Source organism: Vidua chalybeata, chromosome 2 (assembly GCF_026979565.1).
Source record: "Vidua chalybeata isolate OUT-0048 chromosome 2, bVidCha1 merged haplotype, whole genome shotgun sequence".
NCBI classification, from domain to species: domain Eukaryota; kingdom Metazoa; phylum Chordata; class Aves; order Passeriformes; family Viduidae; genus Vidua; species Vidua chalybeata.
Genome location: NC_071531.1, coordinates 68,257,470 through 68,278,706, shown reverse-complemented (window position 1 = coordinate 68,278,706; position 21,237 = coordinate 68,257,470). Strand labels below are relative to the sequence as shown.

Below are 21,237 nucleotides of genomic sequence, written 5' to 3'. Positions count from 1 at the left end.
TGAATGACTTGGGAGGGAGGAGAGTCCCTTTAATGCTGCTCTTCAAGGCGTACATAGCAGGAGACACATTGAATTACGAAGCTGAGAGTAAAATCCCAGTGTGCAACCATCTACCCCTAAATTTGCATGAAAAGACTATTGTTAGCCAGCAGTAAAGTCTGATTTCTTACTGGGCTCTGACAGAGCCTAGTAAGGCAGAATTTCTGGGGTTTTCTCCTCACATAAATGGAAGATGAGTGAAAGAGCAACAAAGAGACGTAACGTGGCTTCAGGAGCACAAGTCTGACACTGCTTTTCATTGTGCTTAAAACTTTTTGTGTCTTCCTACCAAAAAATATGCAGAGGTTTTAGCTGGCAGTCCCATAGCCCCGTCAGGACAGCACAACAGACAGGCCCATAACACAGCAAGCACAGGAACAGACAGACAGACACTGGGGGGCCCTGCACATCTGCTGTGCTACCAAGTCACACAGATGCCCTGTTAATCAGCAGCTGAAAGTGGGGTCCCCTCTTACAATGGTGGGCTCTTGACAGCACTCCAGGAAGGATGGACAGGAAAGCTGCTCACACTCAAAATGGAGGAGCTGGCAGTGATGTTGATTAACTCAAGTTTTCCCATGCTGTCCTTGCTCTTAGGATAAGCAGGCAAGTTGAAACACAATTTTCTGCCATGTTCTATTCTGTGTTAGCTCACCACAGTGGCAAATCTAATTTCCAGGGAGTACCCATGGCGCCTGGAGATCCCTGGCTGGCAGAGGAACTGCACAGAGGTGCCTCACTGTCCCCATTAATGTTCTCTGGGGAACAGATAGCGGCAGGCCGATGACTGTCTGCTGAAGAAGGCCAGAGACTGCACTGATTTCTGCCATGGATGAAATAGACTGGACTAACAAGTATCATGGAGCAGCAGGAACAATTTAAGGTCACTTCATCACATATTCAAGTCAACAGAGAGGGATCATACAACTCAAATGCTAGACTGTGAATATCCCAAGTATAAACAAGAACTCTAGCTTTCTGAATAAGAATTATCACACAAAATTCAGTGAACCACTCTCCCTCTTTTCTCTTGCATGATATTGAAGCAGTAAGGGGAAAGACTGTGTACTGCTACACCCTAAGCTATGTCTTATTTCCTAGCACCTTTACCAGCACTTCATTGATCTTTGGGATGAGGGAAAAGAAGCAACTTGGTGTTATTATGTAGTAATGAACTTCAGCAAAAAGCAGTGTCATGAAGGAAAAAACAATTCAGCACAAAAAAAGAAAAATTCAAGCTGTGGCACTGCTGAACCACAGCAGTAAAAAGAAGAGGATTTGCTCTGCACAGTGGGGGCAATGCATCACAACCCCAGTGACATCAGGGCCAGTTAACAGAAGCTTCTGATTCACCAGGAGATGCGAGGCATTTTATCTGACTCACCAGTTTGTTTGATGTAGGCTATTTCTGCAGTATGTTTTCTGGGCTTTCTCCAGCCTTGTTTTCAGTGTCCCAGCAAAGAAGGGCAGGGTATCCCCAGGGAGATTAGCAGATAGCTGTCCTGGGGATTCCACACATCAGAGAGCATATCTCTTACAGTGCTTTTTACCCAATACTAGTCTTGATTTTCCTTTTTTTTTTTTAACTCTGGGATATTGTATCTTTGGGTTTGTAGAGGACAAATGCCATTATGCAGCCAGAACTGCATTTTTCATTAACTTTGTACTTTGTTGCAAAGGTGACAAAAAAGTGGTTGAGAATTCAGGCCATCCCCTGCTTGAGGAACAAAAGCATTTCATCCTGTGTAGTCAAACTTCCACCTGTCTAAAGCTGCCTCCCTTCTGAACATGCCAGCACTGTGAGATCTCCTCCTGCCTGCATGATCAGAGCCCCTGTGTCCACTTGCAAGGGACAGAACAAGCAGGAAGCAATGAGCTCTTTCTTCAGGTGGGCCTGGACTAGATTAGCATCAATATGCCTGTGGTGACATCATGAAATGAGAAAGCTGAAGTCAGAGGGGATGGACATCTCACCTAATTCCAAATATCTACAGAGAGACATCTGCAGCTGATCTTCTCATCCTCTCCTTCCTTCCTAATTAGTGGAAATAAATAGGACATTTCTAAGACTCTATTAACTTGTCTTATTTGGATGCCGACTTTAGGACAAGTTGCAGCCTTGGAATGTCTTCTCCACATGCAGAAAACCAAAGTAGAGACATTCATATTTGTTCTAAAGCACTCCAGCTACAAAGCAAAAAGAAAGATCCAAACTGACAAAATGAGAGAGTGGAGGAAAGAGAGCAGGAGGGGAGGCAGAGCTGTAATATAAAGCAAAAAATAAACAAACTTGAGGAGGGGCAAAAACCAAATTCAGTCCTGAAGAGAAAAGTAAGAATGGCTAGGTCAGAAAGCTAAAAAAAATCACTTCAAACTAACAACAAAACCAGCCTAGTTTGTGCTTGCAATGACCACCATCACAGTTCTTTTACTGCACATCAGTCATCACTTGCACTGTTTGTGGTTATTCCAGTCCTGTGGTCACCCCAGTCCTGGGGTGCCACTCTTCTAGCTCTGAGATTTTAGTTTGCTTTTTTTATTTCAATCTTTGCTGCAGTCCAGATCATCTTATAGCATAGGATAATTTTGCCAAAGAGACAGGCATCTGTGAGCTGAGCTGCCACTGTTCTCACTTCCATTTAGCACTCTGGATGGTGCAGTCAAGTTGAGAAACCTTTTGGGCAGCTCTGGACAAACCTTAAGCCATTACTGCAGAATTGTTTAAGTGTAGAGCTGCATGGTGGGAGAGGCTGATATGTGTTTGCTTCCCAGCTGAAGGGCCTGTGTCAAAGAGAGGCTTCATACCTACAGCTCAACTGGCACCTGCTGGGGAGCATCATGGAAGAGTAACAACATGGAAGTGAGATATAGAGCCTCGCTGCAATGGGATCTTAAAGAGCTCCTGCTCCTCAGCACTCCACTTATTTCCTCAAATGGGTGAGAGTCGTGTCTGTGAGCCCTGCTGGGGAGCAAACGCCTGGAACATATTCAGCTCTGGTTGCTGTGAAGCCGAGGCAGGCACGCAAGAGCAGTGCTGCTGGATGGTGGTGCTTCCAGCTGCCTTTGCCGACGCTGTGCTCTAATGGCTGAGCATGCAGGCTCCTCTCCAAGTGTCTCCACTGCCCTACATTAGTGAAATTAGGTTGAGTGGATTTCCGGGTAAAACACTGTCTCTTGGGACCTGCCCAGCTCCCGTCTGATTTGCCAAGATTAATTAAATCAGAGCAGACATCAGCTTATGACCACAGCAGCAGCAACCTCTCTGATGATAATTTCTTTTGTGACTAGTGGCTTGGGTTTTGTTTTCCTTTTTGTCTCTATTCCACTGCAGATCTTTAAATTACCACAGCTGATGCCAAGAGATGAGAAATTGCACAACACTCTGGGATTCTGATACAGATGCAGAGATTTTGCTTTTGCTGCTTTCTCAGTTTTGCATAATTACTGCTGATATTGATTGTGCAGCTAGAACTCTCCTGTGCATTCACACTGAAGTACTGCCCAAATCTCCTCAGACGCTGCTCTCTCTAGCATTTGTCATGCTTCCTCCTTTCTCTGTCCTTTGCCAGCTACAGCTTGGGCAGAGATGGAACTGAAAACCTGTTCCTCATCCAGTCGTCACTCTGCTCCCAAATATTAGTCTGGGCTTTCCTGTCCTGTTATAAGCAGATCTCACATGACCCAGAGATGACTCTACTTAAGTTAGTTTTGGGTGTTTTTTTGGTTTTGTTTGTTTTTTTTTTTTTTCTTGAGGATAAGGAGCACTGGAAAGCCTCATTTAAAATCCCTGCCCTGAGCATCTCCTAGTTTTAATGACATTTGGATCCAGATTTGGATCCAGGCTTCACAGCTTGATTCATCTGCCCCAATCCATCTGTCCTTCTAGCCAGCCAGAAGTCTATTCCAGGCAGACGATGGTAGGTCTGAGACTGCTGAAACAAGACACACTTCAGGTTCAGAGCTGCTGCTTACTCAGTTCTCTTCCTGATCTATGTTAGCCCATTGCAGTCAGCCCTATTATGCATCATATGCAGAGCTAAAATCCTTCGCCCTCCTGACTTGCTGTGTCTGAAAACTGGTAGACTTATGCTGCCCCAGCTAAACACCGAGAAATGAAGGAATTGAGTATTTCACAAAAGTGGCTGTGTCTGGTCCAGGGTACTGACTTGTATTATTTCTCCCAAATCCCTGGTGAATCCCTCACTCAGTAGAGACAGACTCATGGTACTGATTCCTGTGAGCCCGGGGGGCCCTGCTGAGCACATGGCACCTGAGAGTTCTGCAAACCCTTGGCACATCCTGTAACAAGGTGGTACAGAGGAATGTCCCCAGTGCAAGTAGCAGGCAGGAGGTCTGGGGAAGTTACCCAGTAATTACTGGAAAGCAGCAAGCAAGTAGCCTATAAAGGCTGAAACAAAAACAAAAATGCTAATATGGCCCCAATACATAGTAGCTTGGGCCTCCTATTTCTGTACCACCTCATCTTTTCAGAACCTTATAAGAATGGTTCAGTTGCCCCAGCAGTGAGGGGGAAAAAAAAAAAAAAAAAAAAAAACTACAGCTTCTGCAAATCCCATAGCTGGTAACTTTGGTCCAAGTTTGGACATTTGCCTCTTTTTCTGATCCTGCTAAATCCTCAGAGGACAGCCAGACAGAGTTCTGTCGCCCCAGCTGCCTTTGCACTTTGTCAGGTGAAGAGCCAGTGGCTTAGGGATTTCCACTCCTTCTCATCTCACTCCATGCCTTTCTTCCTCCAGCACCACCATGGAAATCCAAGCCTGCAGTGGCATCCATGTGTGCAGTAGAGGGAAAGGGAAGGAATGGTGGGAGAGATGCTCAGAGTGCACAGGAGTGGGGAGGGGGTGTTGAGGGGAGTCAGGCTCACAGCTCCATACCAAAGCATCTTTCACAGTGTCTAGACACCAGCTGCCGGGTTGCCGAGGAAACTCCCCAACTTCAGCTGAGGGAAGGGAGCATTGAGGTCTCCAGAGAAATGGGAGTGATGGAGGAAAAGGGTGGGGAGAGAAAAGGGAGGATGTTCCTTGTGAATGTGAGGTGTTAACCCTGTTAGAGCTACATTTGCAAATATTCTTCCATCCTGGCGAATGGGAAAGAAGCAGCTCTCTTTCTTCCACTGCTGTTTCTTTCCCACATCCATGGATGCAGCCAGGCATGGAAGCTGAGAAAAAAGACATGCCTACTGCTGACTGTTCGTTTATCGCTGCCTATCATCAGCACTCTTGTCCTAAACTCCCTTCCTACTGTACCCAAAACTGGGCAATTTCAATCCAGCTACAACTGGAAGAAGCCCTACTAGAGTGGTTAGGTTTTCAGACAGCAAGATCTCCTTTAGCAAGACCAGTCCCTTGGCCACTGGCACACTACAAGCAAAGGCAGCGTCAGGGAGGACAGGGTGCTCCCACCTGGCAGCAGTGTCATCTGTCATGGTGCTTCTGTGGGGATGCTCTGTCGCACCAGAAAGAGGTGGGCAGGGGGGAGGCTGGTTGTGGGAGTACAGCGGCCAAAGGCAAGGTAAAAGAGTTCTTTCAGGATGAGAGTACCTTGGAGGCAGATATTTTACACTGGCATTGAGTGGCCTCCTACCAAACAGCACGAGAGGTGTTGTGACTTTAAAAGACCTCTACCAAGGTTCCATGGTCTTCACAGACAGGGAGCTTGAAGGGGAGAAATGGGAAGTGACTTGAGCAGGGTGTCCGCAGCCATCAGCTTGGATCAGAGTTGATCTGATGAACAATCAGGAGCTCAGCTGTCCTGATGAACCAGAAGGGCTCCCTCCAGGAGTGGTTCCAAGCTACCAGCCCCTCTATCTCCTGCGCTCATTACTTCACCTGAGGAAAACCTTAGAAAAAATTACCCATAAGTTGTTCTTTACTCCTCTTCTCCCCTGCCCCTGTTGATTTCACATAGATCCTGCAGACCAGAAAGGGTACTCTTTTAATTCCTTAAATACCTTATGATTCAAAGAGCTTAAATATAGAGGTTTTAATTTCCTTCCAGCTGTAGAATGTAACAGTTGACAGCTGCTCTTGGCACGTGTATTGGAAAACAGGAAGTCCCCATCTCATGAAACAGCATTCTTTTGTGTCACCCATCTTTTCTCCCTTGCTGGTTTAAGTTCTGGAGGATGGTTTAGAAAGAGAGGGCATGTGAGGGGACAGAGGAACAAGATCTTTCTAAGACACATCCATTTGTTCATTAGCTTCTTTAGAGCAACTGCCCTATGAGATTATGGGGGAGAGATCAGAGGAAAGATAAGAAGAAATCGAAATACCCTGAATACCCAAGAAATTGAAATACCCTGAAGAAATTTAAATACCCTGAAATACCTGAATAGATATAGGCCAATTGAACTTCATTAAAGTGACAGATAGATTGTTCTACAGCCAGCACATTCCTAGCAAAGTAATTAATTCAGGGAATGAACCTTACAGCACTTTGGGGATGGAGGTTTGAATTTGGAGAGGCCAAGCAGATGCACAGAGAATAGCAGAGCAAGTGACAGAAGTTTGAAGACAGATCAGGTCCTCAGAGGTCTGCCCATCTCACAGCTCTGCTGAGAAGCTTGGCAATGGTGGTAGGATCAGTAGGGGGATAAAAATGAAACTGAAACTGTGGCAGACTGCTGGCATTCACGCACTGCTGATCCTGAAATAAAGAGGGTTAAGAAGAGGAAGGAAACATGCAGAGTGGTAGAGTCTTTGGGTTCTCCATCTACAGCTCCCACCTCCCCACACAGGACTGACTGTGAAGCTCTTCTCCCTTTCCCCAGCAAAACTGGCAAGGGAAAAGAAACTAAAGGACAAAATCTTCCGTAATTGCAGCAAAATGGCCTAGAAATTCCTTCAGTGCATCCAGAATTAATGTGCTGCTCCTCCTCTTGTACTCCTCCCCCTTCAGCTGTCGGTGGCAGGAGAACAAATTGCTGCAGCCCTTACTACAAACCATCCTCCCGCCTCCCTTCCCCCAACCCAAAAGACATGTGCCATTCATAAGCTGCCTGACTGCTGGTCTCCATTATTGAAGCCTAGAAGACTGATAAATTGGGGATTCATGGAGCCTGCAAGCCTCCAACAACCACATTGCCATGGAAACCAGAGGCAGCCTCCATCTCCAGCAGAAATGATATTGATCTAGCTGAAGGCAGGGAATTACAATCAAGGGGAGGATATAAAATGTCTCTTTTTCTTCCCTTTGCTATCCTCCCATTTCAAGTTTAAATGAAGGAGAAATTTCATTTAGAGATCATTAGTTTGTTTCCGTCCATCATCATACACCAAGGCTCTGCAAATTGGATGCTAAAATTATTAAATGCCTGTTGTCAGGCTTTCCACAGCCATCTTCTTGATAACTATCCCCAGCAGCTGCAACATCAACACCACCAGCTCTGTGCATCAAAGAAATTACTAGTATTTCTCAAACGCACACCCATAGAATCCCAATGTGTTTTGTGCAGTATAAAACACAGACACTGCTCTCCAGTTTAGGCTTCACGCTGTACCCAGGGAAACTCCTAGGAGGCTCTGCTTTTCATTTCATCAGGAGGAGGCTTGAGAGCCCACACACAGGAAAAGGCATTTTGAACTACAAACACTTGTGGGAAAAACCCCATTTCAATATATCACAGTGGCATTTGTGGTGCAGAGCAATTCTCCCCTCTTCTTGAAATCCCTTGGCTGGGACTGCTTAACAACTGCTTTCCTGAGAATGGAAAGATCAGGAGTCACAGCACCTGTCCCTGCAAAACTGAGTAGGCAGCTGGGCACTTTCCCCAGATTATATACAGGCCAGATCCTCCTGGTTTGACTTAAGGCAATGGGTTGGGCTGTGTAATCATCCCTTCTGCCCCAAGAAATCTCTGTGACCAGAGGTGTGTGATGCTTGCCCAGTAAGTGGTCAGCTCCATGGAAAAGGAGGTGTGGCACTGGCCATTTTCAAAGAGTCAATTTGTATAGCAGGAAGGAAGGAGCTGCCCGGAAAACCTCTCATGAGTGCTCTTATTGCCAGCACCAGTCTTCTCTGTGAAGGTGGCAGCAGCTTGCATCAGTAATTCTGATTTTAATTCAAATTTGGCAAGCTCTGTTTTATTTTATTTTTGACCAGTTTAGAGAGCTGTTTCTCCCAGTTGGAGAGGGATTATTGAGTCTCTGAACTCTCTGAGTGCTGTGCCAAGTGAACCGATGCAGCTGTCCCACAGTAGCCATCTCGGTTTAATTGGCTTTTCACAATAACAATTCCATCAGGCAGATAATGAATTCGGCCATGACATGAGGGCACTTGGTGGGACAGCTGCAAATGCTGGGGAGACCACCTAGGGGGACAGCCAGGCAGCCCCATGCCCTGTGCACAGCCAGCTGTGCCATAGCCAGGATGCACCACCTCTCTGGAGCAGCAGGAATGTCTGGGTTGTCAACAGCTCCTCAGGACTGTCCACAATGGTAGAAAAAAGTACCCTTACACGGAGCTAAGACAGCCCTTTGCTGAGCTAGTCTGCAATGACAAGGCTTCTTTTCCTCATCAAAGGACATTTTCCTTGGCCCTGACTCAGCTGTGGGACCAAGCAGTAGCTGCTTCTCCACCATCTCGTGTGCAGCCAAAGTCTGCCGTGGAGCCCAGCTCTGCATAGGTCCACGGAAGCTGCCAGTTACCACAGCTTCCACGTGCAGAGTTTGTACGTTTTTGGCCAAGGTGGAGCAGCCCATAATTTTGGCTTCAGCACCGTAATTTTGACAACAGTGGTCACAAGAAGAGGGCCCAATATGAGGCATGAACTCATGAGGCCTGAGCTGCTCTGACATTGCTGTGAAATTGCACGGAGGCATAGGAAGTGGCATCCCACTATTCTGTGCTCTTATTGTCTCCTCCTGCTGATTTTATTTGCTATAAAGGTCCTTGGCTCAGATCTTGCCTGCTGGTCACAGAGCAATGTTGTGAGGTATCCATGTGAATGAACATGTCTCTCTTACTCTTCCTCTCCTGCTGGACCTGTTCCACTTCCATAAACCATTACATATTTATTGGGCCAGAGGAAAACATTGACTCTGTAGACCAGTGGTGAGGGCACTCATCTGGAATAGGGGAGACCAAATGCCACATCCTGACTCCAGAAAACAATAAATAATTTATACAAAGTGGAATAGCTCCAGCAGGAGGGATCAGGGGAAAATGTGTCCAGCAGCCCAATGGCTTGCTTGCAAAGCTCACTGGATTTCAGCTTCCTAGCATAATGCCCCCTCGTCTTCTGTCTCATTCAGGGAGGACCTGACCCTCACATGCTAGCTACTCTAAGAGCAGGCAAAGATTTTCTTACTACTTCATTCTACAAATCCCATAATTGCTGGTAATGGTATATAATATGTTTGGGTTTGAATAATTAAAGGGTCCTTTACTAAAAAAATATTATCCCAGAAAAATTCCAGTCTATCAGGACTCAGAAGCCCTGCACAGTTGTGGTTTGAACTGTGATCAGGCTTATCTCTTCTGTTTGGCAGAACCATGTCTATGTGTTTTGCTAGAAATGAGGCCAAGAAGTAGTTACATGCTACATCAGTTAGGAGCATCTGGAATTTTCTTCTTCTTCCCTGATGTAAAAATCAGTGACTCCATCCATCTTTCTCATAGTCATTTGGCTTCAGCAATGAAAAAGGTTTCTATCTTGAGGCACAAAGAACCATTTTCTTTCTCATTTTCTGTCTCTTTATTGAGTGCCATGACTAGTGCTGGTTAGTGTCTCTGGAGACAAAAGTCTGCTGCTCAGCAGCAGTGCTGGGCATTTCCTCCTTGTGCCTTCCTGGTGGGCCTCAGCTGTGTTTGGGAGAGGATGTGTCATGGGCAAGAGGTCGAGTTTAGTCCAAACAGGCACCATGCTTGGCCACACTGCTAAGTCTCCCAACAAAGGCTTGGCAATAATGCTGGGATGGCTTTGTGGAAACATATCTTCAACCCCAAAGATAAGCTTAAAGGCAGGTGCCAAACCTGTTTGCAGTGTTTGAAGAGAGTTGCAAGATCAAGGTGACACTCATGCCTCCTCACTGTTTGGCAATAAAGAAGTTATCTCCTTTCACCACCTGGATGCCTGGTGTAGCAGTTGAATAATGGACTGTGAATGCAGACAAAGGGCCAGATAGAATTGCTGCTCCTATGAACTGTAGCAGCCTTACTGCAGATAAATTGACAGCAGCCCTCTGATCAGATCCCATGAATGTGGGGGATTCCCATCTCTTCTGACAACAAGGGAAAGCAGAGGACCAACGTTGCAAGATTGCACTGAGTGCCTTCCAGGGGGACAAACATAGAGACCATTTGTGAGCAGATCTAAGATTAAGACAGACTCCTTCAACTCACTTCTGAAGCAGGGCAAACCCTATCCCAGGGTTTAGTCTCCTGTGACATATTCTTTGTTGCAGCATCAATGACTGGAGGTTATTCTGAACTGCTTGTGACACTGAGGCTGAAATCACAGGGGAAATCTTAACCTTGCATAAGCAGAATAAGTAACACAGGATGTCTAAACTGGAATACCTACTCTTCTTTTTTTTTTTTTTTTTTTTTTTTTTTTTTTTTTTCTTTTTTTTTTTTTTTTTTTTTTTTTTTTTTTTCTAAACCCATACCCAGTGAGGGAATGGAGTCCCATAATCATTTGAAAACTAGACCACTATGGACTCAGTCCACACAAGCTTGCATTCACAACTCCCTGTTAGAGGCTTGTGTCATTTCCAAATCAATGTGTGCCCCAAGCTTTTAAGAACATCAAAGAGTACTTGCCACCACCCCAATTTTAAATTACTTTTACTTTATTCCATCTTCCATGTCTTCAAGAGGTTATCAAGTAAAGTCTTTGAAACATTTTTCACAGCTGAAAAGACAGTTTTGTCAAAGTCAGCTGCACTGAGGAATGCTCCTGTATAATGGTCACAGCTCTTGTTCCTGCTCTCCTATCCCTTTCCCTGTACCTGCAATGCATTATCAGATATGGTTCTGTACCAGTGCACCCACTCCAGCATTGGGATTTGGATGCTCTTCCAAATGTCAGAGAGATTTTCTTCTTCATTAAGCCCTGGAGGTTACAGGTAATGTCCAGTTATCATTACTAGCATTACCAATTACTGTGTTTTGCTGAAGGAAGATGGAGAGGTTGAATAGTGTCTTCCACCTTCTGCTTTCTTTCATAATAAAAGGAGGATTCATTTGCTGTTGCCTCAAGGTACAGCTGGGAAGTCTGTCATTCTTTGAACACTGGCTAATTGGGACCTTATGACCTTTATCTAAGACTTATTTGCATGAAGCACTGAGTCTCACTTTTCTGGTCATTAGGGGAATAGCATTTTCCTTTATATCCCTGGACCCTGTCCAGCTTTCCATAGCTCATTTCCTGAGTACACTCCAGCCTAGCAAAGGGCAGGTGTCCAAGGTGGACTCCTGACTGCCAGGACTTCAGCTGAGATTTTCTGTTCTCTTTCAGTGTCCCATGCTGACACTGATGTAGCTAAGGATACAGAAAGAAAAAAAGAAACATTTCACCAATTCACATTTGGTGATGATATAACCAAGGCTCTTAAATGATACAGACCATTAGAGCTAAAGGATATGTAAAGGGAGCCTTTGGCAGGGAACACAGAAGTAGGAAAGAACTCACAGTTCTAGTAACCTGCAAAACCAGACCGGACTCTTCTTCAAAGAACAGCAAAGAAAACTACAGCAGTACTCTCTAGCACTTGGGTTTCCCAGACACATTATTTTTAATATCTTGTCTATTTTCTGCCTGAAAGATATCCAGAGAGGAAAGCTAGGAAATGAGGAAGCCCTTCTTTAAATCAAGCTTGCACAGCATGAATGTAATCTTGAGAAATATTGTGTCTAGAATCCTGTTCAAATTGAGCTTGTGTAATATGGTCTTTCACAGGTCTATTGGAGGTCCAGAACTGGAGGTGGAAACTATCCTGCAGAGCTGATGCCAGTGATGACTTGTAAGCCTTCTGTCACTGCTTACATTTTCCTTGGTTCTCTTGGCCATTGCCCAGTCTCACAGATCATCATATGGCTAAATAAAATATTTCAGTAGTGTCTTTACAAAAAGAGTCATTGCAGTCATCTGTGCTCATACAGTAGCTGTCTGCAAAAAGGAAAGAGGTTGGTGTGCACAAGGACTGGGATGAGGAGCAAAACAGAAGAAATAATGCCCTTCTGGAAACATGTAAACACTTACAGCTTTTTTTTGGACCAATGTGAAGAGTATCTGTCATTCCATCTCATAAAATAGATTTACAGATTTGAAGGGAGTGCAGAGAAAAGCAACAGAGTTCCTAAAAAGCATGGGAAAAATTTCATATAAAAAGCAGTTGAAAGCACTGCTTGTGTTTTCTTCAGGAAGGAGGTGAACTGCAAGGGCTATGAGACGATGCCCTCTGTGCATAAATGCATACTGTATGATGCTATATACCATAATCAAAGGCATGAAGTAGGGCTATCACAAGCTTTTGCTGTTTCTGTGACATAGCACAAATATAGAAAGATATTTAAGGCAATGGTGGTCAATTTGTCACTGAACTTTATGGCCATTGTACAGTTGGTTGGAGTTGGGAAAGCTGTTGATACTTAATCAGATATTTTGTGTGCATACACACACACACATATATGCCATATACCACCACAGTTATATTAGCATCAAAAGAGAGAATACATCATGCTTTACCTGTTAAACCAGATCTTAGACACTAGAAGACAGTGATGAGTCCTAGCAGCAGAGAAGCTGTTTACCCTAGATCTGCCCATAGCAGTGCTTTATGCTAGCCACAGAGAGCAGTACAATAAATGTTAGCTCTGACCCAGCTTGGCAATTTCTGTGTTCCTCTGCCAGTTATTTGCATGGATCCTTGTGAGTGCAACTTCACCTTTCCAGAGTCTATGAATTTCCACAGAGATTGGAAGTGATCACTGCACTACCATTGATAATCTAGTATTAATGCAGCTATTAAACAGCTCATGAGGAATGTCTAACTAATCTGAATGTGCTGGTGAACTTTACAAATCCTTTTCCTCTGCATGTGGCAGTCATCTGTACCACAGAGTCAGTATTTCTACTTTTGAGTTTCAGCTCCCTGGAGCTGTAAATCCCAGTTGACACTCTGCAAGCTCATACTTATCTGAAAAGTCCAGTCTACTTGATCCTAGTATAAAGAGATGACACTGGCAGTGGTGCAGAGCACTTCTGGCATCTAGAGCAAACAGCCATCACTTATATTTCATTGTCTGTCTGTCCAGACAGTCCACAGGTCTGCTATTTGAGCCCTTCTCAGCAGAAATTTTGTTTATCATTTATGACAGAAAGCCTGCTTCCCATGGAGCATTTTCTGAAGATGATCTGAATACAGATGCAGTGGACCACTCTGGAAAAAAATTGCAATAAGAGTGATTTAGAGCAAAATCTAGGTGGAGTTCAACCACTGGTCTTGGCTGTAGAGAGCTGTCTGTTAGCATGGCACACACTGTGACACAGGCAGGCACTGCCCTAAACAATGTCACCTGTGTGTGTGGTTTGGAAGAACAACAGCTGTACTTGCTAGCCAGAAGGGGTGAAAGATTGCTGTCACCTTTCCTATAATTTGCAGCCTTCACAAAATAAGCCAGTGACTCCAGTAACCAGCCTTGAGTGTCCATGCAGTCCTTACTGAGGTTCCAGAAGAACTGGTACCTCTTAGGTACAAAGGAGTGGTTACCCTGCTCTTCTCAAGAGGCCTTTTCCAGAGTTGGCCCACACCTTTTCATCAGTAAATATGTTTACTGTCACCTATGATTTTATTACATCATTAAATTAAATATGTCACCTATGATCTTATTAAAAAAGGTCAAGTACTGTTTCACCACTGGCCCACTAGTGCAGTTCCCACCTCTACAGGGCAAGCTGCACCTCATTAGGAAACAGCATACATGAGGCATACATGGGACAAGAGACAATATTACACCGCAGTAGAGGAGTCAGGCTGTGTGTAGGAAAATTGTGACTTTCCAGCCTGCCCATCACATGGCTGTTTGCACCAATGCAAACCCAGCTATGAAACAGGCGATGTTTAAACCCGTGTAGACATGATGCAAAGACTAAAATTTCAGAGCAAATGGGGACTAGACACAGACTTTATACTTCAGCATGTGTCAGGCAACCTAAACTGTATTTATATAGTCTTTACTTTGTTGCTGGAGTAGCACTACACACAAAAAAATGTTGCCATGCTTGCTTAGACTTGTTCCCTCTGGGGCAGTCATGGGAAGACTATTGTATTTGAATTGCTTTCCTTGGCTACCAGGTGTAGCAGCAGAGATAAGCTCCCTTGAAACAGGAATGGCAGTGAGGTTGTTCTGCCTCGTGCCAGCTACTCATGGGCCAAGACTGAAATTCCAAGTCACACAGCTGCAATCCTCTCGCATAGTGCAGGTTGCACATTCTGGCTGGTACAAGACAATAGACAGTCTCCCTTTCCAAATCTTTATACAGCCAGTGCTCCCAAAGTGCAGTAAGTATTCTCCTTCCATCAATATGGAATATGGGGATTGAACTGAAAACAAAGAACTGATTCAACTGTGAACCATAAAAAAGGATCCACAGGGACTTGCTCCCTCTGAGGAAGTGAAGAGAAGATGGTGCCTCCCAGTGCTCCTTGCTTGCAGGATACAGGGCCCTGGGGGAACTGCTAGGCCGCTTACATGCAAAGTGCTTGTCACCTGGCTGATTTTTCATTTCAGCTGTGAAGCTGCTCCATTGTAAAGCTATTTCATGAAGCAGGAAAAGCATTCTTCATATCCCAGCAAAAGAAGATCTGCTTGTTTCCTTAGGCACAATTTACTCTTTCACATTTCTGGGCTTTGTATTCTTACCTGACAATCTGAGAGTGCTTTGATGTGAGAGCCAACCCAATTTGGAGGTGAGACTTGAAAACTTGTGAAAGTTTTTTTTAGAAATCGAATCTAACACTGTGTGACATTCACCTTCTCTCCTCCCTGGGAGGACATCATAGCCCATCTTCTTCCATGGTCTGCTGTTCTGGATGCTGATCTCATTTTATAGCTATACTACCAGACTCTTTCCAGTAACCTTCATGGAGACTCTCTGGATTTAAGCCAATGCAATCACAACTAGAACAAGTCTCACTTCCTCATCCATATGTAATGTATAAATTCCCCCCATCACTTTTGGATTTTGTCTTGTTTAGTAGGCTGGCATCTAAGAGAGCCTATCTAAGCGTAATACCAACACCAAAGAGCCAAAAGCTGGATCATAAGAAGAAAACCTATAAATCTAAGTCTTGACAAGGACGCTCAGATGACAAGACAACTTGTTGGCATTCCTGCCGTCTATCAAAAGATATGAAGAGGTTTGAGAGATCGTCCTTCTTACATCAATCCTTCATTGCCACTGAACAAAGCCCACTGACTCATTTCATGCCTTACCCACATCCATCTCTTGGATGGAATCCATCTCTTTTTCACTTTTACATACATGGAGGATAGCTTAGGAACTGCCCTACTGTACAACTGTGAATGCCTGGGGTCCCAGACCAACTACCATTGGATACAGGAAGTTGTTTGAAGCCGTTTTCTAGGCCATTACCAAAAGACAGATAGAGCACATAGAACTTAGTAACAAGGAGAGAGGTGAGGGCTGTCAGGGGAGATACCGATTGGTACAAAACCCACTCCCCACTCCAGAAATATTAAGCTCTAAAAACTGCACACTTCTCTTTATCAGGTTAGTTATTCTTTTCCCCACACCCTGTCTTTTTCTGTCCTGCCCTTAGATAAAGGCAAAAATCCCTCCTGGGTATGAATTAAATGCCCTTGCCTTTTGCTTGTGCTTGCACCAGGGAAGGTATCAACAGATAGCACGATACAGCCATTGTAGTAAAATTCAAGGCAGATGAGCAACACCACCCCAAAGCAGCACAGTCGGCACGCCTCAGGGAAGCAGCAGCCAAGCATGCCATGGCAACCAGCCAACCAATGACACTGGCTAGGAGCCAATTTGATTTATTTTTGGCAGCCTGACACTGCACACTTCTGTGCCAGGCTTCGATCACAGAAAAGATAAGAGGTGACCTTTGAAGGCCAAAGGGACAGATGAAGCTGAAAGAGGATCTGTCCCTGGGCTGGAGGAGCACTGAAGTGGCAGATGTCCCCTCTTTCATGAATGACCATCGCAGTCACAACAGCAACCACCAGTGCAGTGTTTGCTGGGGAAAGACTGGGAGAAAGGTTGAGATCTGGCAAATGTGTTTAAGTCCATGAGAAGAGTAAGTAACAAGAGAGACAGAGAGCTTTAAAGATAATGGAGACTAATAGAGGAAGATGATAAAAAGAAAACACAGGCTTTCTGTCAGGAAATACTTCCTGTCTGTGGGTACTTTTGTCCTGTGATAATGCTCTTCAGAAGAGTATTCTGTATTGCAGAGCACAGCCTGGAACCCTCAGAGAGATGTACGAGAAGACCTATTTAATCTTTTTTGCATTGTTTTCTTGGCTGACTCTGGGGTCACTTAGCCAGCTGTTCAGGTTTGTGACTGGAAGGCTGATATCATACTGGAATAGGAATTCAAGGAAAATCTATATTCATTAGCATTTTAAAGAGACTATCAGCTTGACTTTGGCCACACACCTTCCATGTTTGCTTTCTGCAAACATTGCTAAGCTTGAGTGTTACTGCATGCATACTGAATAAGTATAAATGGATGCACATACTGGTCTTGAACACTCGATCACTGAAAATTCATTTTAAAATATATATTTGATTGTAGATTTTCCAGCTTCCTCTGTTGGCTAGATGTTTACATAAGTGATAGTATCATGCGCAAATGCATATTAAATTGTTCATTTTAAATAGCCACTTCAAATGATGTGCCCATGAATGGTTGGCCACTTTAAATGATGTTAAAATCAACAAGAGCATGGGGAGGATATCTGAAAATTATTCAGACTATTGCATAGAAATAAATAATTTTTTCACTAGTGACAACTCAAAACAGGTAAAATAAATGAAAATGAAAATCAAATAGCTTGCTACTATAAATGTCCTACCTCTATCCATTAATCTAAACAAAAATGGAATGTCAATTCAAAGCAGAATCATTATTACTTAGGAATAAGGCATCCCAGGTATTAAATAACAGGGAATTAGCATTCATTATCCTGTGTACAGAGGACCCCAAAACACTGATTCACACTGCCCTATCCTTGCCATTGTTGTTTATACCTTTGCCCAAGTATAAAACCAACACAAGTACAGCATGCAACATAGCAACTTACATGCCACTAATCACATTACTTTTATGTTGCCACCTAACTCATCATATGAAGCAAGAACAAATGGCTGGAGACTTGGACAACAAAAAGCAAACCTAGACAATTCAATTTCACGTCTTATTTCTAGAAACTTCCAAATAAGTAGAAGTAAAACCAGCAACCCTTTGTAGTTATGTAAAATCAGTTCAGACTCATGCTCTTGAAGGCTGCTCCCCTTGCCCATCCTTTAAATCACAAATGTCCTGCGTTAGTTCCTTTCACAGTATTTAATCTGTCCTTTTGGATATATGTTCTTCCCTATCTGTCCACTTTTGTTGAGCAGAAATAGAATTGCCTGACGCCCCAGGTTAGCTATGAAGCTTGGAAGCCTAACTGGAGAGTGGGAGGTGCAATTTGTGGAGGAGTAGTGGGACAAATGAAATTACGGAGAAACGTGTAAGTACAAGACTGGGTGCTGAGGCACTCTAGAATTTACATCAGGCTGTTTATGACCATCAAGGTGATAGGCAGCATTTTCCCCCAACAAGGTAATGAATGCAGTCAGCCCTGTACAAAAATTATTTCATGAATGTGGAGGCCAGTTTTGCTTGGTACTGCCTCTTAATTGAGTTTCACACAGAGCCTACCTCCAATACTACCTTTTATTTTTTTGTTTATGTTCTATTCCTTTGATAAAATAAGAAAGGTCAAGAACAAGAGAGAAAAATATCCTCAGATCTTTGATGCATTTTCTACTCAGCTCAGCATCACAATTTACAATAAATTATTCTTTACGGTTTGTAAACATTATAGGTTTGTCAAAAAGAGTTTGCCTCTCAAAACTCTTCACCCCTTCCCAGGGGAACTGGTCAAGCAGACTTGCATTCAGTCAACAGTGAGGAATTGAAAACACCTCCTAGAGTGATTTCTCCTCTCTAGAGGACTTCTTAACCTCCTAGAGGACTTCTTACTCTCTTTTGTCCTCACTCACTGAGCTGTCAGGGCCGTTAATCATTCCTTTCCCCATCTGAATCTCTTGCTACCCATGTCTGAATTAGCTGACACACCTAAAAGCTTCATGCAGGCTTGCCTGGTATGGGGTACTCCAAGTAGAAACCCTACAAGTATGGGTGTGGATGAAACTATAAGCACTGCTGATAATAAGATGTTCCTGACTAGGATGTGGGTGTACTAAGAATCTCATCCATACACAAGCAGATGGAAGAAAGACCCTTTTGACTCTATGACCATCCCACCAGCAAGGTCTCTTGCAGTATGAGAGTGCTTTTGTCTTGTGAGACTTTCAGCTAAATCTGGAGGCCTCCAATAACCTGGCCAAGTTGCCCCACTGGAGCTGTCTGTGATAGTGTGACTGAAAAGGTTCATCACTATCTTCAGCATATGCAAAGCTTGGGGAGCTCTACCTCTAAGCCTCCTAGCTGGCAGACACTCTCTTGCCACCATGGAAAAAAGGGCTGATGGCACCTCTATCTAGAGGAACAGGAACCTCAGCAGGAGCTGCAGTATTTCAAAAGATGATTGGAAGCAAGAAAGAGGGTGTTAAGCAAGAAATTAATTTCCCACACCCCAAAAAACTAGCAAGGAGGATTCCCTTGTTATATCTTAATCTAGTCCCCACACCAGCTCTTGCTCCCAGGAGACGGAGGGAGGTATCCGTTTCTGGAGAGGCCCGTTCCCTAGTGAGGCACTCACTCACCTGTCTTCTCTTCGGTTTGGCTGCTCTCCACTGTCTCCATTTGGGGTTGCGCTGTTGCCTTGGCAGTAGCATCCTCTGCGGCAGGGGTGGCGGTGGCAGTGGTGTCAGCAGCAGGCACGTTGGCTTGTTTAGGCTCCTCTTTGTCTTGGGCTTCATCAGCCTTCAAGGACGGTGAGTTATCAGTGGAAGCTTTAGTGGCACTTTCCCTTTCAGGGGCAGCGGCAGCAGCGGTCTTTTCCTCTGAGGAGGCAGCAGGAGTGGCAGCCTGTGGGGCTGGCTGCTCTGAGCCCGTGTCGGCGGCTCCATCTCCTTTTTTCTCCTCTGCTGGCGCGCTGCTGTCTTTGCTGCCCTCCTCCTGCTGGGCACTGTCAGCGGCGGCTGCTTCTGTGGCAGCAGGAGCCTCGCTTTCTTTGTTCTCGGCCACTCCGCTAGCAGGGCCTTCCTCCTTCTTGTCAGCAGCATCAGTCTCAGATGCTGGGGCATCTCCCTTCTTCTCTCCCTTGAGCTTTTTCCTTGTTATGTGTCCGCGGAAGCTGGCCTGGATTTTGGTGGCTGCCTTATGAGCTTTATCTTCTGGTTTGATGCCATCTTGCTCAATCTTTTGGTCTCCATCCTCATTTTTTTCAACCTTTGAAGAAGAACAAGGGAGGAGGGCAGAGGAGAAAAGAGGGAGATAAGTTTAGATATCTTCAGGTATTAGCAGATGCTCTAATTTTATTGAGAATATCCCACTTTCTTCTCCTGCTAACCACTGAAAAGTTTCAAAACAGCCTTTCCATTTGGTATGGGTTTGGAGCCAGGTAGCCCTAATTTCATCCTAAGGCTGGACAGAACATAGGTCTCTAGCCAAACCTCCAGCCAGAGGTTTGTAATAGAAATTTAAAGCACCTCATCATCTCTGTCAGCAGTGCTGAGAGCATCTTGGCTGTGTGGAAAGGCTTTCACCAGCTGGCTTGTCTCTATTCCCATGATTCATTTTCCCATTCATTTTGAAATATACCAATTTTTTCCCCAACTCATTTTCAAAACACTCTCCTGAGGGAGATTTTCACAGTCCTTCCAAATCCACCTCTGCTTTCATGTCAGTGTTTCTTTTTAATGACACCTTGTTTCGCAGGTGTGTGACTCTAATGACACCAAGTGCTTTGTCTTTTATAGCTTTTCGGCTCAGGACTGCCAGCAGAGAATAGGATTGCTGCGTGCCCCGCCGCAGTTCCATGCTGTCAGACAAACACGGATATTCACAGGATGTACTCCTCACAAACTCCCTGCCTGCAAGCGCTCCAAGCACTTTCCCTTTGCTCTCCACTCATGGGTTCACTGAAGGATTAATAGGCAGATTATTATCACTCTTTCCAATTTCAGCTTACTATTATTATTTCTCTGACTATTGGGGGGAATTCAGCCTTATAACAAAGAACAGGCATTCCCTGTGTTTTTTACACTTAAATTGTGCATTAAAGTCTTAAATGGGACCAAAACAGAGCCTGTGCCTCATGCTGGTCTGCTGCAGAGAGATAATGCTCAGCTTATAAACCTTCACTGAAGCAGCAGGACAAACCACGCTTCACCCCGATAATTTAGCAGGCCTTGGGCAAGTAACAGCTCAGCAGCATATTGATGAAAGGACACTGTTCTATTAATATTCCCATTGGGAAGCATTCAAAAGACCTACTTGGAAGCAGAGTCACTGGCCTCTTTGCTGTCTGCACCTGGTTTCCAACACTGGCTTAGGTCACAAAACAAAGAAAACAAACTGACTGGGAAAGATAGAAGCATTTATTCTTGCGTGGAAAGAGGGAACCACTCCTTTGGCCCTTGCAGCTGGGGTGTGCCATCTGGGAAAAGGCTCCAGACCAGAAGAAAGAGGGAACAACCTACAAACACGTTCAGAAAAAGTGTGGCAGAAAGAAGGGAGAAGAAGCCACTGCAATGTGCAAATGTGCCACTGGAAACATCATGACTGTGGAGAGAGAGAAAGAAGAGTGACCACAGCAGCAGCAATTCCTGGGAAACAGACTTTCCACAGCACAAGACAGGGTCAAGCATACATGGGAGTGATGCTCAGCCAGGGAACCAATGTGGTGTCTGCTGCCATGCCAGAGGTGGTACGCCCTATTGTCCCCCTGGGTCTCCAGTGAGCACAGATCCCTCACCCTAGCACTGGTGCTCATCATTCCCTGAGTGGCTATGGTGGC

At 44.6% G+C, this 21,237-nt stretch overlaps 1 protein-coding gene across 1 annotated transcript in view; it reads right to left on the bottom strand.

The window, feature by feature from the left end:
* The window catches only part of GAP43 (growth associated protein 43), a 58,127-nt gene that overhangs the window by 7,956 nt on the left and 28,934 nt on the right, over nt 1-21,237 (bottom strand). Inside the window, exon 2 of the mRNA XM_053936035.1 lies at nt 19,040-19,667. Coding sequence (XP_053792010.1) covers nt 19,040-19,667 — 628 coding nt within the window. The remainder of the gene's footprint in view (nt 1-19,039; nt 19,668-21,237) is intronic.